Source organism: Lepidothrix coronata, unplaced genomic scaffold (assembly GCF_001604755.1).
Source record: "Lepidothrix coronata isolate B3197 unplaced genomic scaffold, Lepidothrix_coronata-1.0 Scaffold84, whole genome shotgun sequence".
In the NCBI taxonomy this organism is placed as follows: domain Eukaryota; kingdom Metazoa; phylum Chordata; class Aves; order Passeriformes; family Pipridae; genus Lepidothrix; species Lepidothrix coronata.
Window position 1 is genome coordinate 3,701,228 of NW_016690264.1, and position 17,691 is coordinate 3,718,918.

At 39.1% G+C, this 17,691-nt stretch overlaps 1 protein-coding gene across 1 annotated transcript in view; it reads right to left on the minus strand.

Moving 5' to 3' along the window:
- Positions 1 to 17,691, minus strand: part of FHIT (fragile histidine triad) — a 213,514-nt gene that overhangs the window by 135,695 nt on the left and 60,128 nt on the right. The window contains exons 2-3 of the mRNA XM_017820522.1: positions 5,189 to 5,334; positions 4,273 to 4,302 (exon numbers count right to left, since the gene is read on the minus strand). Coding sequence (XP_017676011.1) covers positions 4,273 to 4,302; positions 5,189 to 5,334 — 176 coding nt within the window. The remainder of the gene's footprint in view (positions 1 to 4,272; positions 4,303 to 5,188; positions 5,335 to 17,691) is intronic.

The following is a 17,691-nucleotide window of genomic DNA, read 5'->3' on the forward strand; positions in this document are numbered from 1 at the left end:
ACAATCTGGTTTTCAAAAATTCGTTTCTTCCCTGGTTTTTTTCCTATTTGAATTTTTAGATTGGTTTAGAGGTAAGAAAAATCTTTGCATTTTTCAAACACCAGCTTTTTTTGTTCCTTTAAGAGAGCTCCATTAAACAAGGACTCACGCCTGCTGGTCTGCAGGGAAAGCAGGCTGAGGCATCAAAAGTATTGCAGTTAGGGAATTTAGTCCTTCCGATGCAATCAGTCTGCAGTGTGATCTGATTAGATTCAAAGACTCAAACCTGAAGTCCAGGACTTCGGGTCAAGACATAAATAAACAAAGAGGATGAAAGAGCAGTCTGCAGGGCTTAAACGAACCTTAGGCTCCACAGTTCAGGTTAAGATTTCTAAGGAATGCAAGCCAGGGGGATTGATTTAACACAGCATTAAAAAACATCTGGAAGAGAAAAACATGTACATCAAAAAATAATCATGAGAAAATCTTCTCCACGTAAAATAATTAGCATAATGTGTGACATATAAAATAATTTTCTGCACATATACCCACACTGCCACCATCAGCCTTGCTTTCTCATTTATTCAGGTGAACCTGTACCTGGCAAACAGGCACTTATGGATAACAGAGGAGGTGCTGAGCTGCTGGAGACTTCAACACTGCTGCAAAATAGAGTATGTGTTCATATGTGTTTGTGCAATGGACACTCGCTGTGCAATATTATCTTGTCTCTACAGACAAATTAGTTGCCTCATGCTCCTGCCAGCTTGATTTGTTTGGCCTTTACAGAGTACAGGATACATGGAGTTTCTTGTGATTGAATCTCACGTAAAAGGTAAACCTGAGAGTTTATTCTACACTATGCTATACATCCACCAAGGCAGCTGGAGCATTTGCTGACTTGATGTTGAAAAAAAGGCTATAAAATATAGCAGGGAAATCTTGAAACGTCGCTCACTTGACATAGCAGTAAGAGCCCTGCATTAAGATGCAGAGCTGATTTCCCTGATCCATGAAATTGCCTGGATATTTAAGGCATTCTCAAACAGAACCAGCATGAAACTCACCCTCCATTTCTGGCACAAGGACACCGTGGGTTTTGTGTTCTCCAATAAAAACAGAGCTCAAAATTGCAGAGATTAATATTCTTTAAGAGAGGACCTAAATACAATTTCCTTCCTTTCTCAAGAAGCATTCAATGTCTTGAATACTAAAAGATGGGTTTTCTTGCTGACACAGTGCTCAGATGCCACAGATGCTCAGGTTCTTTGTTGTGAGTGGTACAAGAACCTCTTACAATAAAACACAGTGTGGGACCATCTCTGGAGAGGGACATTTTTTTTTTCCCCTAAATAGGTGGCAGGATTGGAATAGGTACAATATGTGGAGAGCTATGAAAAGATACTATGAAGCAAGATACTGCATTATTTTATGGTCTGAGACTTGGGACATGGTTCAGAATTCCTTACCAAGTGTATATTTCCAGCTGCTAAAGGGTAAGAAAAGACCCACCTATACTTGCAAAGTATTGGTGAGCTGAGGGTCAGGTAGAATTACTTCCAAGGACCCATCCAATGCAAACACACAGACTACAATAATGGGGGAATTTGGAAGGACCATAAACTTCCCTAGAACATTGTCCTGCAGGCTCTGCTACCTTAGATTCAAAGAAGGAAGAGAGTACAGCTATAATGAAACTACAGTTGGATTATGAACAGCTTCCCATTAGTTAGCTAGGAAGGTTTTAGCACAAAATGCACCAATGAAGTATCCTGACACTGCAGTACATGTCATCACAAGCAGCTTTCACACCAGCACAAGGAAAATGTAACACTGGCAGACAATCTTATCATTGATTTCTATCCAGATCACACTGAAAGGGCAATCTCCTTTCAACCTGTTGCATACATTGCACATACAATTTCCAGCACCTCCATTGCAAAGAAAGACCTGAGACTCATACTCAGGTTCAAGACTTTTCTTGGACATGGATTACCCTTCCTTCCTGTGGACAAACAAAGTGAATTACCTAAATTTTCAGATAAAATTTCTCGGTTTTTGCCTTCAGTTAGGCTGATAACCCTTCCCATTTTGTAGCGAAGCTTTGCACTGAGCAATCTAACAGCCAGTACTCTCCTGCTTCCTGTAATTCTGTTCCTACTTAGCACATACAGTGGCCTACATCTACACAGGTATACAAAATTTTAAAAAATACAAATGGAAAGGACTCTTGAAGCCATCTGGTATGTGACCCCATTCAAAGCAAATTCAGCTACACCTAATTAGCTCCTGAGATACGCTTGCCTACCCTACTTAAACAGATTCCACAGAGTCCCTTGGATATTTATTGTGATGTTTTGCTAGTCTTACTATTAGAATGTTTTTCTAATGTTTAGTCTGTTCCAGAAATTTTAATTAAAAGCTCCCTCAGAGGAAGACTGGATTACAGTGCATTCAGATATATGAAAAACAAACATCCAAAGAAATCCACTGACAGAAACACATGACACGTTGAATTTAAGGTTCATAAATTATTTGTGGGTCACATAGGTGTTTTTTCCAACTTTCTAATTCAGAGCAGTTTGAATGAAACCAGCCATTTATGTATCCACCACACTGTTCACTTAAAAGAAGATCTTGATCATAGTAATTTCTTCCCCGATTGAAGTTTTGAAAGCTCTAAGTTCTCTGAAGAAAATAGTTGTTGGCATTTTTGGATGATAAACATCCCAAAGTGAAGATGATAAATTACAGTGTTACCCAATGGTGCAGAAAAGTAGAGAAATGCAAACTGATAACCTCTGATTTATGAATACACACTCATTATTACAAAGTCTGGGGGTTCACAGTTTAAAATCAGTGTTTTCATCTCAGTGCTTACTAAAAGTGTGAGAAGGAAGCATGAAGGGTGGCTGCCATTTTGTAACAGATTAACACTTAATGCTCCTTGTTTCCAGCAGGAATATAAAACAATACAGGACTTCCTGCCTTTTTAAGGTCTACATAAGCTTTTGTTACTGTTCACAGTCACAGAGGATGGGAATTTTTACATCTGGCTTTGCTCATTCATATTAGAAATTTTTCTCACATATTAATATAATCATTCCTATAAACCTTTTCCTTACAGAGAAAAAACATTTGTCCAAGATATTAAAAGAAATCTTGTCATCTGCTTCTTAAAACATGTTGTTGATAGTGACAGAATTTACTTTGAAAGTATTTAAACTTATTATTTCACCTATCAACAGACATTCCCAGTGAAACCCCACCCCATGCACTCCACGTCATGAGCCAAGTAATCTTTTTTGTCACAGTACTGAAGTAAATTATATTACATTCCTTCATCACTTCCCAAAGCTTGGAGATTTTCTAAATTTTTTCTTCTCTCTCCCTGTTACCTCTCTGTTAAATATTCAAAGCAAGCAACAAAAAGCAGTAGGAAAAATAAGGTCAATACGGCAAATTGGAAAAAAGTAAAATGTTGCTAGACACCATCGTTTGGTTGTTACAGTTCTCTTAATCAACCCAAACAGCTTCTCGGAGACGACTAATTTGATTTTACGAAGTGCTAACCCATAGCCATATTTCCTTTGATTCCAAACGTGAAAAATAGCCTTTATCTAATGTTCAGGCACATCATCTAACTACACATGCATTTGCATTACGAGGCAGTGAAACATGGCTGGAGAGCCATCTCGGATGTTATCTGTGTTATTACTCAAGTGGAGACTATAATCATAAATCCTCCTCTTCCCCTCCAACCCCCGCCTTTTTTTTAGAAGTACACTTAAAATCTGGTTTTAAGCTTCACTGGCTCCATTACATTTGAACTTCAGTAACAAGAATGTGGTATGAATGTGTTGAGAGAAAGCATAGACAAAAGGTATATTTTCATAATGTGGTTCAGTTTAACTGTTCCTATAATTAGCTACAACTCATTAGGCAATAAACAGAAAAACAAAGAGATTATGAATGGAAGGGCAATATTTTCTCCATAAAACAAACAAAAAAACTAAAACAGATGCCTGGTTCATGAGGCTTTCCTTGCATAAATACACAGAGCAGCTTAGAAAAGATATTTTCTTGATTGAATATTTTTGTCTAGGAAGAAAACCTGTAAACATTATCTTGAGCAATTTCCATGAAAAGTATTTATTGCTATTGTACACTTGAGATTTTTTGATCCCAAGGATAAAATAACAATACAGCAATGGTCTGCAGATGACCAGCTTTGATCTTTAATTAGTTCTTATAATTGTTTCTTAATTTGTATTCTGCATAATAAGCACTCACCTTCACCGTTTGTCCGGCTTCGGGGCCATCCTGTAAGCAAAGGAAGAAGTCTCAGGTTAGAGGATCTAACAAGGATCACACAGGAATTCAGAAATCTTACTCAATAATCATTTACATGCAATTACACTGTATGTTAATTTAGCATATTTTTCCTGAGGACCATTCAACACAAAGTTTTTGGACATGGTTCCTTTTCATATTGGGCCATGACAAAGGGAGCAACTCTGTCTTAGATAACAGAAACAGCAGTTTTTCATTCTTTTAGATCATATTTTTCAATAGCTAGCAAGAGATTTCTGATCCTTGTGAACATAAAACACACATGAAAGTGAGAATTTAATCCCAGTATGCTTGCTTAAATTTTGATTCTAATGAATGGGCTTAGTCTTCTGGTTTGCTTTAAACAGAACTCATTTTTGGTATAAAAACACCCAGCACAAATAACTGAAAGGTCAGAAACATATTTACATGGCTACATCACTCTTCCTGTATACAAATTCCTGTGAGGAGGAATCACTATTTCCATCATAAGCACTGGGTTACGAGCAGAACGAGGAGATGTGGCTGCCTTCTCTAGGTCAATCCTGAAAATGCTCCTTTCAAGGAAGAGCGTTTGCTGAAATATTCACAAACAAGCACTGTGTTTGGGAGCATTTGCAGGCTTATTCCAAAGTTTTGCACTTATTAATTAACCCCACTTTCCCAGTGGTTTGCCTTTTAGATTTTTTTTCAATGGCAAATCTGGAAGACTGCAATGCAGTCATTTGGCTTCTTTTTTTTTTTTTATTACTATGATCTTGCATTTATTGCCCCTTGAAGTTTCAATGTCCTTTTCTCATTGGACCAGAGAAGAAGGTTGAAAGCTTGATAAAACAAACCATTAAACCTTTTTTTTTTAGTTGACTGGCTCACAAACCTGGACTGAGATGGTGAGCGAGGTGCCGCAGAAGTGTTTCTCCACCACATTCCCAACCCTTTGCGCCGTACGAAATAAATCAGCCACTTCCTCGGGACACAGGTCACGGAAACGCTCCACCGGCCGCAGGGGACAAACGAGGACATCTGAAGGTGGCAGTGTCAAGGCACAAACACAAGGTCCACAAGGAGGAGTGTCTCAACCCCCAGCCCATAACCTGGTTCTGATCACCTCCAAAGTGACTAAACTCTTCCTCTCTGATGATACAGCAAGGGCATCTAAAACACAGAGCTAAATACAGAGAATCTTAGGATGCTTTGTTTAGATCTTGTTTCCTCAAATCCCTCAGATATGGCCAAAATGACTACACTAAGGTCCATGTGCTACTACTGAGACATCTAAAGGAAAGGAGTTTTCACACACTCAAATTTACCGTCTCAGTGGAGAAATGCTCCTGTTAACAGCTCTGAAAGTCAGAGACATTTTCCTTTGTGATTAAAAATAGCGGAAAACCAAAAGAATTTAAGACAGGTTTGGGAGTGTGGTCCGAGACAGCAGTTTTACAATGCTTTTCCACATATGTGATATGTATTTTTTAAAATCTTGACCTTACAACTCTAATTTTTGGTACCTAAATGTGAAAAGCTAACAGTGTGCTGATTATAGTAGATTGCTTCTTTGTACATGACATTAATTACGATTCACAAGGAATGCTCAACTGTTATAAATATTTTTTTTTTAAATAAGATAATTAAGACTGTTTCCTTTTAAGCACAGTGTTCACAAACTTGTAAACATACTCTGATTTAATTCTACCTTGGTGACTGTGCTTCGTGAGTCAGTGAAATGAGGTTATAAAGTAAATAATGGAAGTACACAGATGCTGTTCACAGTCATCGGATCTGCTGTGTTCACAGTAATTAATAATTGCTATGATTCCTTACTTGAAAGTCAATTTTGTAACATTATTAATATGGTCCAGAATTATTAGCTGAGCCTCAGTTGTGTAAATCCAACAAGCAAGAACTTGGGACTTGATTCTCATTTCAATTCCCTGCAGACAGGACTCTTTGCTGACTTACAGAATAGTATTTGCAGAATAAAGACCTTAAGATAACCTTTAACATCACTTGAACTTTCATGACCAAAGGCTATGAAAATTATTTTTTTCAGTATTAAAATGAGTGTTCAAAGGACTATTTGAAGGAAATTAAGTTCCATGCCATTGTATTACAGCCATCTTTATTTTTACTGCCTCTTGAAGCCTGCAGGTATTCAGGAATATTCTCTATAATCCAGGAAAGATAACTAGGAGCTGCTCTGCAGTTAACAGGTTCACACAAACTTTACATCAACCTGATTTTCAAGAACCACATGAGACATTTGAAACAAGGAAAGATTAATACATGTGAAAGATTAAATATTTCCATAAGCACAGAGACAACATGTTTGCATTCACCAAGTTTACTGTAGGAATCGCACTTACATTTCTGACGGGGAGAAAACCAGACATTTTTTGAAGTAAAGAAGTAGTGGCAGGTTTTGATCATTTTTCAGAGTCCAGATGAGGACAGACAAGTCTGTAATGGATATTTGTGAAAGTGGGAGCAGAATTTTCAAGCGAGCTCCACCTCTAGCAGCTCCCAGCAGAACAGGAGAAGACTGGTCCCAGCTGTGGGTGTTAATCTGCTCTGAAAATCTGTCTCTCGGTTTTTCTAGTGCAACATCAGCTATGCCACCACTATTCTCCTTTTCTCTTTTTACAATTTACCATATTAACATTTAATAAAGGAGATGTATATATTTAGAAAGCAGGTACTTGGAAGCAAAACAATCCTGGAAGGGGACAAAAAGCCTGGTTTTGTGGGGTTTTGGTTCTGAGATGCTGTGCCTCTTGGTAAGCTACTGGGCACAGTAAACCCCTTGTAATTCATTTGTGCCTTCCCAGCACACTGTACAAAGCACCTCCATAAAGGATGCCATTGGCTGAGCTCGGGGCCCAAGGGAAGAGCTGGAAAGTTGCTTGGCAGACCTGATTTCCATACCAAGCATGAAGGAATAGGAAAACTAATTAATTTTACTCATAAAAAGGAAATCCATGTCAACACTAAAACAGGAAAAAGGACATTCGTTTAATCTGAGTTCATTTTTCAAAGGAAAGAAGGGAAGCTTGTACCCTTAGGGCATCTGATACTTAAGTAGATAATTATCCTTCTTCTGCAGCACTGCTTTATTATCATGGCTCAATGAACCATTTATAAATGAAGAATTTCCCCTCACTTACCTCTAGCAAAACTGCTGCTTACATTAAGACAAGTTTCCTTTTCTCCTTTAGAATTTTCCCCAGAAGTTTCTCACCCTCTCAGACTTGTACACACCTCAGCAGCAATTGTTTGTTCTCTACCTAGCTCAGGGCCACAAACATAATTTTTGCATTAATCATGGTTTCTTCAACCTGATATTAGCCCTGCAGAGGGCTGTGAAAAACACGAGCTAAACACTGCTTGTGAGAGCTTTTGTTTCCATAGCATATTGCAGAGGGAGAGGGCTGGTTGTGACCAACACAGGACATCTGTTTTCTTTTCTTAATTTTGCCACTAATCTGCACTGTCACTTCGGCAAGTTGCCTCTGTATCTCTCCCTCTCCTCTTCCATACTTTATCTAGCTCATCTGCTTAGACAGCATTTGCCAGGTGGTGCAGTGGATGTTTCCTTATTAAGCGGGAGCCTCTCTGCTCACACGGGGCCTCAAAGCTCTCCTGCAGCACCTAATGATGCACCCATAAAACATGTCGCTCTGCAAAAAGGATTTGCACTTCCTCCTTACATTACCAAAACTCATTTACAACTCAAACTAGGTTTTAACTATATTTCTGTCTTGGAACGTGATAAATAATTCAAAGGCACAATCACACACTAGAGCATCTTTACTGAACTTTCCATCATTTCAAAATAATTCTACAAAGAATAATGATCGAAATTCTGAATCAGAGCTAAATTAACATGAGAATGTAATTAGGACAACATTCAAGCTATATTTAACTATGAATATATTAAAAGGCAAATGTTAGAATGAATTCATGGATTTGAGGTCATTAAGAAAACAACCATCCCCTGCAACTTTAAATCATAGTTTTTAACTACAATTTTTGACACTAGGATAGTTTTTAACTTTATATCCTGGTCAGATTTTAAGCTGTATAACTGCTCTATTCACCTCAAAATTCTTCCTAAGTTTAAAATTACATAAATTGTTCATTGCTTTCTGCAATTACCCACTGCAAAACCACTGCTAGGAGCTCCTGATGCCTGTGTATTAAAGCTGCAAGTGAAAGCGAGTTTGTACTTATGTCTGTGTGCAATTACTCCTTAGACAGAAGCATCTACTGCCATCTGAGATGCCTCAGGGCATCCAGCTGCCACTCCAGAAGGGCAGGAGTCTCCCATATGCCCTGTGTCATAACTGTCATTCAGGTGGGAAACCTGAATCATCTCGGGGTATCTGAAACTGCAGTAGGTGCCTGTGTTTGGACAACAGCCCCCACTTTAACAGAGTGGCTCAGCAGGACAAGGGGCTGATACCCAGCAGACAAGCTGCATGACTGAACACAGCATTCTGCCTTCAGAAAGTTAGAACTTAATGTTTCCTTTCTCTAAACAATATAATTAATAATTTCGTGATTTCTTCATTCATTCTGAACTGCTACTGACTGATGAAGTTTCTATTTTTAAGCTTTGATGTGCACAGCTGTTATTTCCTTCAAATTCTCTGAGTCAGTCCACATCATTAGAGTATATGCAATTTAATATGTCAACTTCTCCATTTTAAGGAGTGAAAAACCTTTACACCTTATTCTAATCCATAACAATACATTTCTCTCTCTAAATCTTGCAAAGTCTCTCAATAGCTTTACTTTTCTTCTTAATACCCAAATATGCACACACAAATCAATATGCAAACCCTCACACGCACTAAAAGCTCCATTAAAGATTCATTAAACAACTAGGAATGTCAGTATTTTTCAAAGACTACCAGTAGATAGTAGCTTAAAACTCCAGGTATTTTAGTGGAAGTGCATAACCATAAAGTAGCTGCAAAGCAAGAGTGGATCAGACCCGTTGCCCTCAAACTGAGCTAAAACCTAAGGATGACCATGTTTTCAACCAAATCTCTTGTCCTTATATATTGGGCACAGCAGACCACTCCCTGCACAACCCTGGGCAGGTGTCTGATGCACCAAAGACCATGAACCTCCTCAATAATTCAAATTAACAGCCTGTTGGTCTGTTAAGATTGTGACTTGTTTGGAAAAGCTCAGACTGGCGGCCAAGCACACATGGTTCAACAGTTTGTGAACACCAGCAGCACAAGGATGCTTGAACACGTGTGCCAGCTCTCAGCCCTCAACAGCCAAGTCTGCACACATTTCTGTAAATCCCTCTTGCTCTTCCACTGACCTTTCAGACCACAATAACTGGGGACCTCTGAGACTGGCACTGAGAGATGTTACTGCAATGTGGTTCTGCAGTGGGCACCTGGAACTGTCAAAGATGTTCAGCAGTGCCAAGCACAAGTGCAAATCCCCCATGGGCATGTAAGTACTGCAGGATGTGCTCACACTGGAGGTGACGGGTCACGACTGGAAAGTGAGCATTTGGTAACTGCCCCGTGACTTTGAGTTGATCGGACAGGGAGGACTCAGTTTCTACAAGAAAAGCAAAACACGTGGCCAACACCTGCATAATGACCACTTGAAATGAAATTTTCCTTCCACTAATACACATAGAGGAGAGCCTGAAATTCAAAGGCACAGCTGTAATTTTTATTTGCTTTATACGAATTTTGACTTTGAAGCTTAAATTATTGTAATTCTGTATTTAAGGTCTAAGCCAGGCTCTGTGTTCCCTTCAATGGGATTCTGATCAACCTCACCAAGTGCCCATTATAAATTTTCACACACAACTATCAAGGTACACACATTCTGTAGTTCTAAAATGTTAGAAAAATGGCCTTTGGGGGATCAAAAAAAAAAGAAACCCCAAAGAGGTTAAAATTCCTTTTATGTAACAAGCTTTAGAACTAAACACAGCTTTTTCCTGGTTAAGTCCATTAATTTGCTATATAGAAACATACTTTCAGTTTTGACTCTTGTTTTATTCCTGAATTTGAACTTCAAACAGAACAATTCAAAGCTTTATAAAGGAAAAAATTAAAGGCTCTCCAGGTACTGACATTCTAACAATAGGAATAAAGTTCTTTTTTTTTTCTTTGTCTTCTTGAGGAACCACTTAAAAACATTAAAATTGACAGGTTTTCTTAATATGTGAGGCTTTAAAAGAACAAAATACAAGGGGGAAAAGGCAGGATATCTAAAAGTGAAAGGGTAATTGCTTCTGTATGAAGCTGTTGGGTTTCACCAATATTAGCTTTCTGCACCGTTTGTTACAAAATTTCTTAACTCAGGTAAAATTATTTATTTTCAATGTGTAACGTGGTCAGGAATCCATAGCTCACATGGGAATGGAAGTACTGGTCCTGTTCCTTCTCTCTCACAACAGCACAAGAGTCAAAATCTCAAAAAAATAAATAATTAAAGGCACAGTTCAAAGATGAAAAGTAGTAGTTAATAACATTTCCAAAACTTTAATAACTCTTAAAATATCTATTTTGGGCACTCTAGTATTTTACATAAAAAGTAGTTTAGTTAAAAATTTTCCTTAATAATTTAAGTTGGGGAAACACATCAAAACTGACTTTTTCATTAATGTTTTGGTTTTGACTAATTGGTTTTCCTTAAAAAAGTGTCCCAAACTGTGATACCTATGAGACAACATTGCTTCATGTATTTCATAAGCTTAGGTGAATGACTTAAAGCACGGTAGTCTCTGCTCTCCCTTCCACTGAAAACACCCCATCACTTACAGAGCAACACTCAACAACAATTCTGACCTTGGAGGTCAGGGCTTTGCTCATTTTAGGATTAATACAGATTAGATGCTGCCCCCTTGGCTGGGTAACAGCAGGGAGCATTTGAGGGACACGTAGGGATGGTGTCCCCTGCTGGCCTCCTGCTCAGGGGTCAGTCCAGCCCTCTCCGAGGAGGGAATACAGCACCTTGGGGCCAGGAGAACCAGCTGCAGAACACTGCAAGAAGTGATTATTTCTATGTTATGTGTCTGTATGAGAGACTCCTCTGCACATCCATAAGCTGATGGGAATGCAGCAATAATGTGCTGTGGGGTGAGGGATTATTCTTTTCTTCCACTCTGTTTTACATGAATTTGCATCAAGTGCCCCAAGCAGAGAGAATCAGTCAGACAAAGCTTCAGGTATTAAAACTCACCACAATGTCCCTAGATTCTCACTGAGGAGTGTAGGCAGGGGTATTAAATTCATCATTGCATCTAAGCAGAAGTTTTCTTTGTTTAAAAGCTCTAATTGCTAACAGAAAGAAATCCCAGAGCTCTGCAAAAAACCACAGGAGAATGCATGACTAATAAAATTAATATAACTGAAAAACAACTGCCAGTCATTTATCTTTTTTCTGCCCTTGAACAATTCTTCACATTTTGAAGGCTACGGGAGCAATTTCTCTATGTGAGGAAAACAATAATGGTTCCACAGACACTGCCTATAGGAGGAGTTAAGAAGTGAGCGAACACGTACACACACAGAGCATCAAAAAGCCTTTAAAAATTAATCAAATACATATTCTGCTTCGTTACAACAACAATATATCAAGGCATCTATTCAGTTCCCAGTAAACCCACAGAATCAGGACGTCCATAAAACTGTAGCAAAGCAAAACCTGACGTTTCCCCAGGCCCAGAATATGCCCTATTGAAGAAGACGGAGTGACTGACTTTTGGAAGGAAATCTGCAGAGGTTATTTGGATTAAAAGTGAGCATCTCATAATAGGAAAAGGTGGAGGAGACCTCTTTAGAGGGTTTTACTAGAACTGCATTGAAATATATTTTAGAAGGTTGCTTTGGAACAATACAGAAAACAGTATATCATAGAACTTGCAAGTTTGGGAAATAGCATAGCTGTGAACAATAAAGATGATTAAGAACCAATGCAAATGCAATAAAGTTACAATAAAAACTTAAAAATTGCTTCAGACTATTAAACACACACACAACAGTTTTTTTTGTATTGCTCTGCCACATCTCACCATTAATAAAAAAAGCCATTAAGATACGACAAATTATCTAAATAACTTGATCTTGATAAGGTAGCTCAGTACATGTTTACACTAATAGAGATGACCAGATTTACACAATAAAATAGAGAATTAGTGGTTCCACTAGAGCCAAGAGCAATCACTGCATATCTTTGACATGGATCTCTCCACACTATGATAAGTGCACTCTTTGAAGACCACATTGCAGCTTTATAGAGTGGGTTTTTTTATTCTACCTGATCCTCTTACTCCACTGGAACTACTTAAAATAATTTTTAACGTCAGTGAAATATGCAGTAGTTCCAAGAAATGAACAATAAATACTATTTTACTTTTAAAAGTCAATACATCTAATTTAAGTACTGATGTGGCTCATAGACTGAATCATGCAAGATAGCAGACTGAAGTACAAAGTACTGCTACACAAAGTACAGTGACTCCACAAGACAGAGGGCCACAGCAGGGAAATACGACATTCAGAACTGTTCACTTCTCATTTAAACAAGTCTTTCATATATTTGATATTCCCTCTAAATGCCTTTAGGGTATGTCAAGTAGGTCAACTAAAAGCTCAGTTCCTCATAGCAAGAGGTGTTTTACTGTAGGATTCGTCCTTTTCTGCAGCTCCTGGCCTCAGGGGCAGCCTCGGGCAACAGCAGGTGCCTAAGTGGAACCACAGTGAGAACAGCTGAGGGAGCGTTTGTGGCTCAGAAACACCCTCTGATCCAAGTCTCATTTGGTGGAAATTTACTGCAGGTCTAAACTTACATTTGTACCAGGAATCATGATCACATTCTTAGAATCACATTAACCTTTTGATCTTGGAAGGTCCAAAAGCGATAACCAGTGACCGAAGTGGAACTGCAGAAGTCCCGATACGGAAGGACTTTATTTACAACTGCTGTGATGCTCTGAGAAGATCCTGTGAAGAAATACTGTTGTGCAAGCCATTTCAGCTAAGAACTATATCTTTATTGATCCAGAGGATATATCCTAATATATTTCTAAATGTATGAAGAAACTTCATAAACACATGAAGCTCTCAACGCACCTATCCCAATTATAAATGTACCAGAGCACTGAAATAAACAGCCGTGCCTGAGGCTGACAGCAGAAACCAAACAACACCTGCGGCGCAACAGTCAAGGAGCAGGGATTTGGCCTAAACATTGGAGTGATGGCATTTGTCTCAGAAACTAATATATTCATGCAAAGATGCTCAGCAGCTACAAGTCTTGTCCAATGACCTGCACCACCAGAAAACTGCACTGAATTCAATTTACTACAATAACGCTGCAGGAACTGCAACATGTCATTGCAACAGCTCATTTCAAACAGAGAAGGTAAGCTCATGATCCTGCCTCTCTGCCCGAGAATAAGAAACAACTTGTGAGAAAATGCTTCAGCATTGGGTCTTCATTAAGTCTGCAGCCCCATCATACTCAAAACTAACGTGATCATTATGAAATTATATTCTAGTTCATGATTCAGGAGCTATAATGAGGGAATAATTAATTACTAAATATTAGTTATGACAAATTTACTTTCTTGAAATTTATTGGACGCCATATTCCAGGCAATAAGTTTTATTGGAAACAAGAGTTACCTTGGTAGAAAGATACCATAGAATGTGCTGGGAATTAAGGTTCTGTACAAACCATAAGCATTATTGACATTGTCATACTTGAAAGTACAATCTTTTTTTTCCTTCTCTGGGTGAGTCATGGCAATAAAATAAACAGATTAATATTTGGTGAATCTCCGTGGGATTCCTTTTACCTAATTTTGAAGGTAAATTCATTTGACCAAAAGAGTTAACCACTGGATTTGAACTGTGAAAAGCCAGATCTTTATGGTAGTGTTGAAGTACCTTGCTGCTTAGGGAAGTTTAACTTCATCCTCTTCTGTTTTCTCCAGAATTAAGTTATCTCAAGGAAGGTTTTGTTGAACCTGCTGCTGGAGTAGCTGTTAACAGATCCACTTTCTCCAACTACCTATCAATGGCAGATGATCAAGAGCTTTACATATATGCTTTCTAACACTGCCTTAAGTCTGTGCTGAGGAGCAGAGAGAAAGACAAGCTTGCAGTAGCACGTGGCAGACCAAATGTGCCTTCATTTCATAACCAGTGAAGCATCAGCTGGAGGGATGCAGTACAAGATCAATTATCAGAGTACCACGGGGGACAATGAATATGTTTGGATAATCAAGGTTTCAGGTAATTAAGGTAATTTTGAATGTAATTTATAGATAATGAGGAACATGAATAACAGGGAGTTTTGGAAAACTGAATTTGGATAATTCAGACTATCTTACACTAAGTGTATTCCTCAAAGAATATTGTAACGTAGGCTGGGGTTTTCAAAGTTTTTAAATGGACTAAACCACCTGACTCCCATTAATTCCTCAGAATTGGTTTTCTACCTGGTTCTGTTGGGCCATTCAGAAAACTGCTCCAACTAAAGTCAATAACAATTAAAAAACAAAGCTGTGTTTGCCTTGAACTGGAAGCACTCATGGCATATTTTGCATACTTAGTTACAGAAATTGCTTCTAAAGCAACAGGATAGGTTATGCTGTTCCAGGGAACTATTCTATGAGGGTAGAATCAGCCTAAATTACAAAGGAGAGAAAGAAACTGTCTTGGAAATAAAAATGCATTCTACATCCCTTGCAGGAATGGTTTAGCCTTCCATGAGAACATCACTACCTTTAGGAACAGTCTGAACAAGAGAATCTTCTGTCTTCCTTATGAAAGAGCCATTCAGCACACTTGCATGACTGAGAGGCAAATCACAGTATATTTGCCCTGCAAGATCACATCTTTGATGCTGCACCTAAAAATAAATTTCCCAGTGTATTTCCATCAGTTCTTTTGAATGCTTAAAATCACTGTCTGTGATGATGGATGTGTATCTCTACTGCACTGGCTGATACACTGTAGAAGTGGGTGTAGTAGAGAGATGCCTTTGAAAGTAAGAGAGTTTGTTCCTGGTTTTGGAAATGTTATTATTTCTTTGCTGGTTAGCAGGACTACTGAAAACAGCACTGTTGACATCCCATGGAGTTCTGCAGTATTCACCAGTGAAACCCAGGGTACCCCCATACCCTCTGTGCATTCAGGAGAGAGGTGGTGACCTTAAAAACCTTAATAGTTGGATGACACTGAAAGGGCAAGTGAGGGCTTATAGAGGTACTTCAAAACCAAAAGGAATATAGCAATAGCCTCTTCTGCAGTTTACGTATCTGGGGATTAAAACAACTGGTGCAGCAAAGCAGGGAATCAGCCTTCACTCAGCTGCAGGAGAGGGAAAGGTGGGGTGGAAATACCGAAGGCCCTGCATAGCATTTAAGCAGGGACTCAGAGACAGTCCAACATGAAAAGAAATTATTCTAAGCTGCTATTCTTTAGCTACTTAACTTTGACAACTTATTTCATACCTACTTTAACACAAAAAACTTGATGTCAACGAGAAGGTTCGCAGACAGGGTGTGTGTGAGGACAAAATGCTCCCAAAGGTGCATTTTTCCTCACCTGCCAGGGGAGTCAGTTTTGGATAAGTCATACTTAAGGGCTGAGAAAATGTAAAACAGATATAGAGTACATCTTCAACATTAAACTATCCATACTTAGCACTCCTTTTAATACAAAATAAAACTCCAGCAGAGATGGTAAAACATAGCTTACAAAGCACCCAAGACAATGAAGGCTATAAAGGAGGAGGGAATTGGAAAGTAGGTCTCCTGCCTGTTTTTCACTTGCATAATAGGCTCTCTTGGATAAGGACAACAGGGCCCTGTGTCATGATTGCCTCTGTAGATGCTGTTCTAATACCATTATTGTCATTAATGCTCATTGTTCCCAGCCCTGTTGAATCGCAAGGCGTTTCAGCATGCACGGTACATAAATTCATACTCCCATCCAGGACTCCTGCAATATTCAAGAACATGGGAATGAAGAAGACAAACTAGCAGCTTAACTCTGAATAACCTTATTTTGTGTGAGTGTCATCTGAAACCATTACTTTAATGTGATTATCTGTTTTTATTATTTCCTTTCTGTGGACTTGGAATAAAGACACAACTGAGACTCTCTTAGACACGGTCATTGGCATCATTACAGTCTTTCTACTGTCAGCAGCAGAGATCTGATCTGTAAATCAAGTTACACTGTAAGGGCTACTGAAGAGCAAGCACTCTTTATCATCCTATTACATACCCAAGCTACTGCTTCCTCTGGCTCACTGAGAAAAACAGACTGTTTTAGTTCCTTTGCATAACCAGAGGAGTTCTTAATGCACAGATTATTGACTTAGTGGAGTTTTATCATGTCCCAGTGTACCAGGGGATTTTTAATCCAGGAGTTCTTTACATGATCTATTTTCATGGCTCTTTTTATTGTCACAGTCTGTCATTATAATGATTTGCAAATCCAGAACCAGTGTATCCTTAGCTGCTTAACAGGTGCTCAAGGAGCAGAGGGGGAGAAGGCATCCCCCCACCTCTCATTTGCCCTCTCACACTCCATACCCCATCACACACAGAACAACAAAATCCCTGCAGGGCTGAGCACAGCAGGGAGTTGTGCTGGCTTTCTGCCCACAGGAGCATTTCCACATCAGCCCATCACCTTCATGAAATCAGCTGGATGGAGATCCCCCTTTGCCAGTCTCCACAGTGGTCAGCCTTCGTGAGAGGCGCAGAACATGCACACATTCTTGAGGAGCCAAGTTTAAGAATGGTCTGCTGCACAACATCAGTTGCTGGTAAAAAGCCAGCTTCCTTTGCTTCCTTTGCTGGTAGTACTGAAAGTAGCCAGAGATGTTCATGCCTAATACAGGGGCACTGCTGGGAAAAAAATGTTCTGAAGCCAATGGGTGGTGTCACATAACTTAGCAAGGGGAGACCCTGAGTGTCTTGTTGTGAGATCAACAAAAAATCAGCTGCACAAGGGGTATGAAAAGATGTTTGCAGCGGTGAACTCTTCTGTGTTTCCATCTGTGGGTTTCTGCTCGGTAGAGACTCAAACATGCTCTCCTCCCTTCCACTCCCTTCTCCAATTATTGCATAGGTCCAAATGGAAACATCCATATGAACCTCAATACCTGTGTGAAGCTCCCTACAAGTGCTGTACAGTTTGAGGACTGGGTTCAAAGTCATCAGATGCTTCAGGCTGGGATCTGATTTCCTGGCCCTTCAACCCTTACATCCTACTTTACCCTCAATGACAAATATTTCCCTTGCCACTGTTGGCACCAGTGTGACAATCTGCAAGACCACTGTGCACTCCAAATTAATCACAGGCCTAAAAGTCTCAC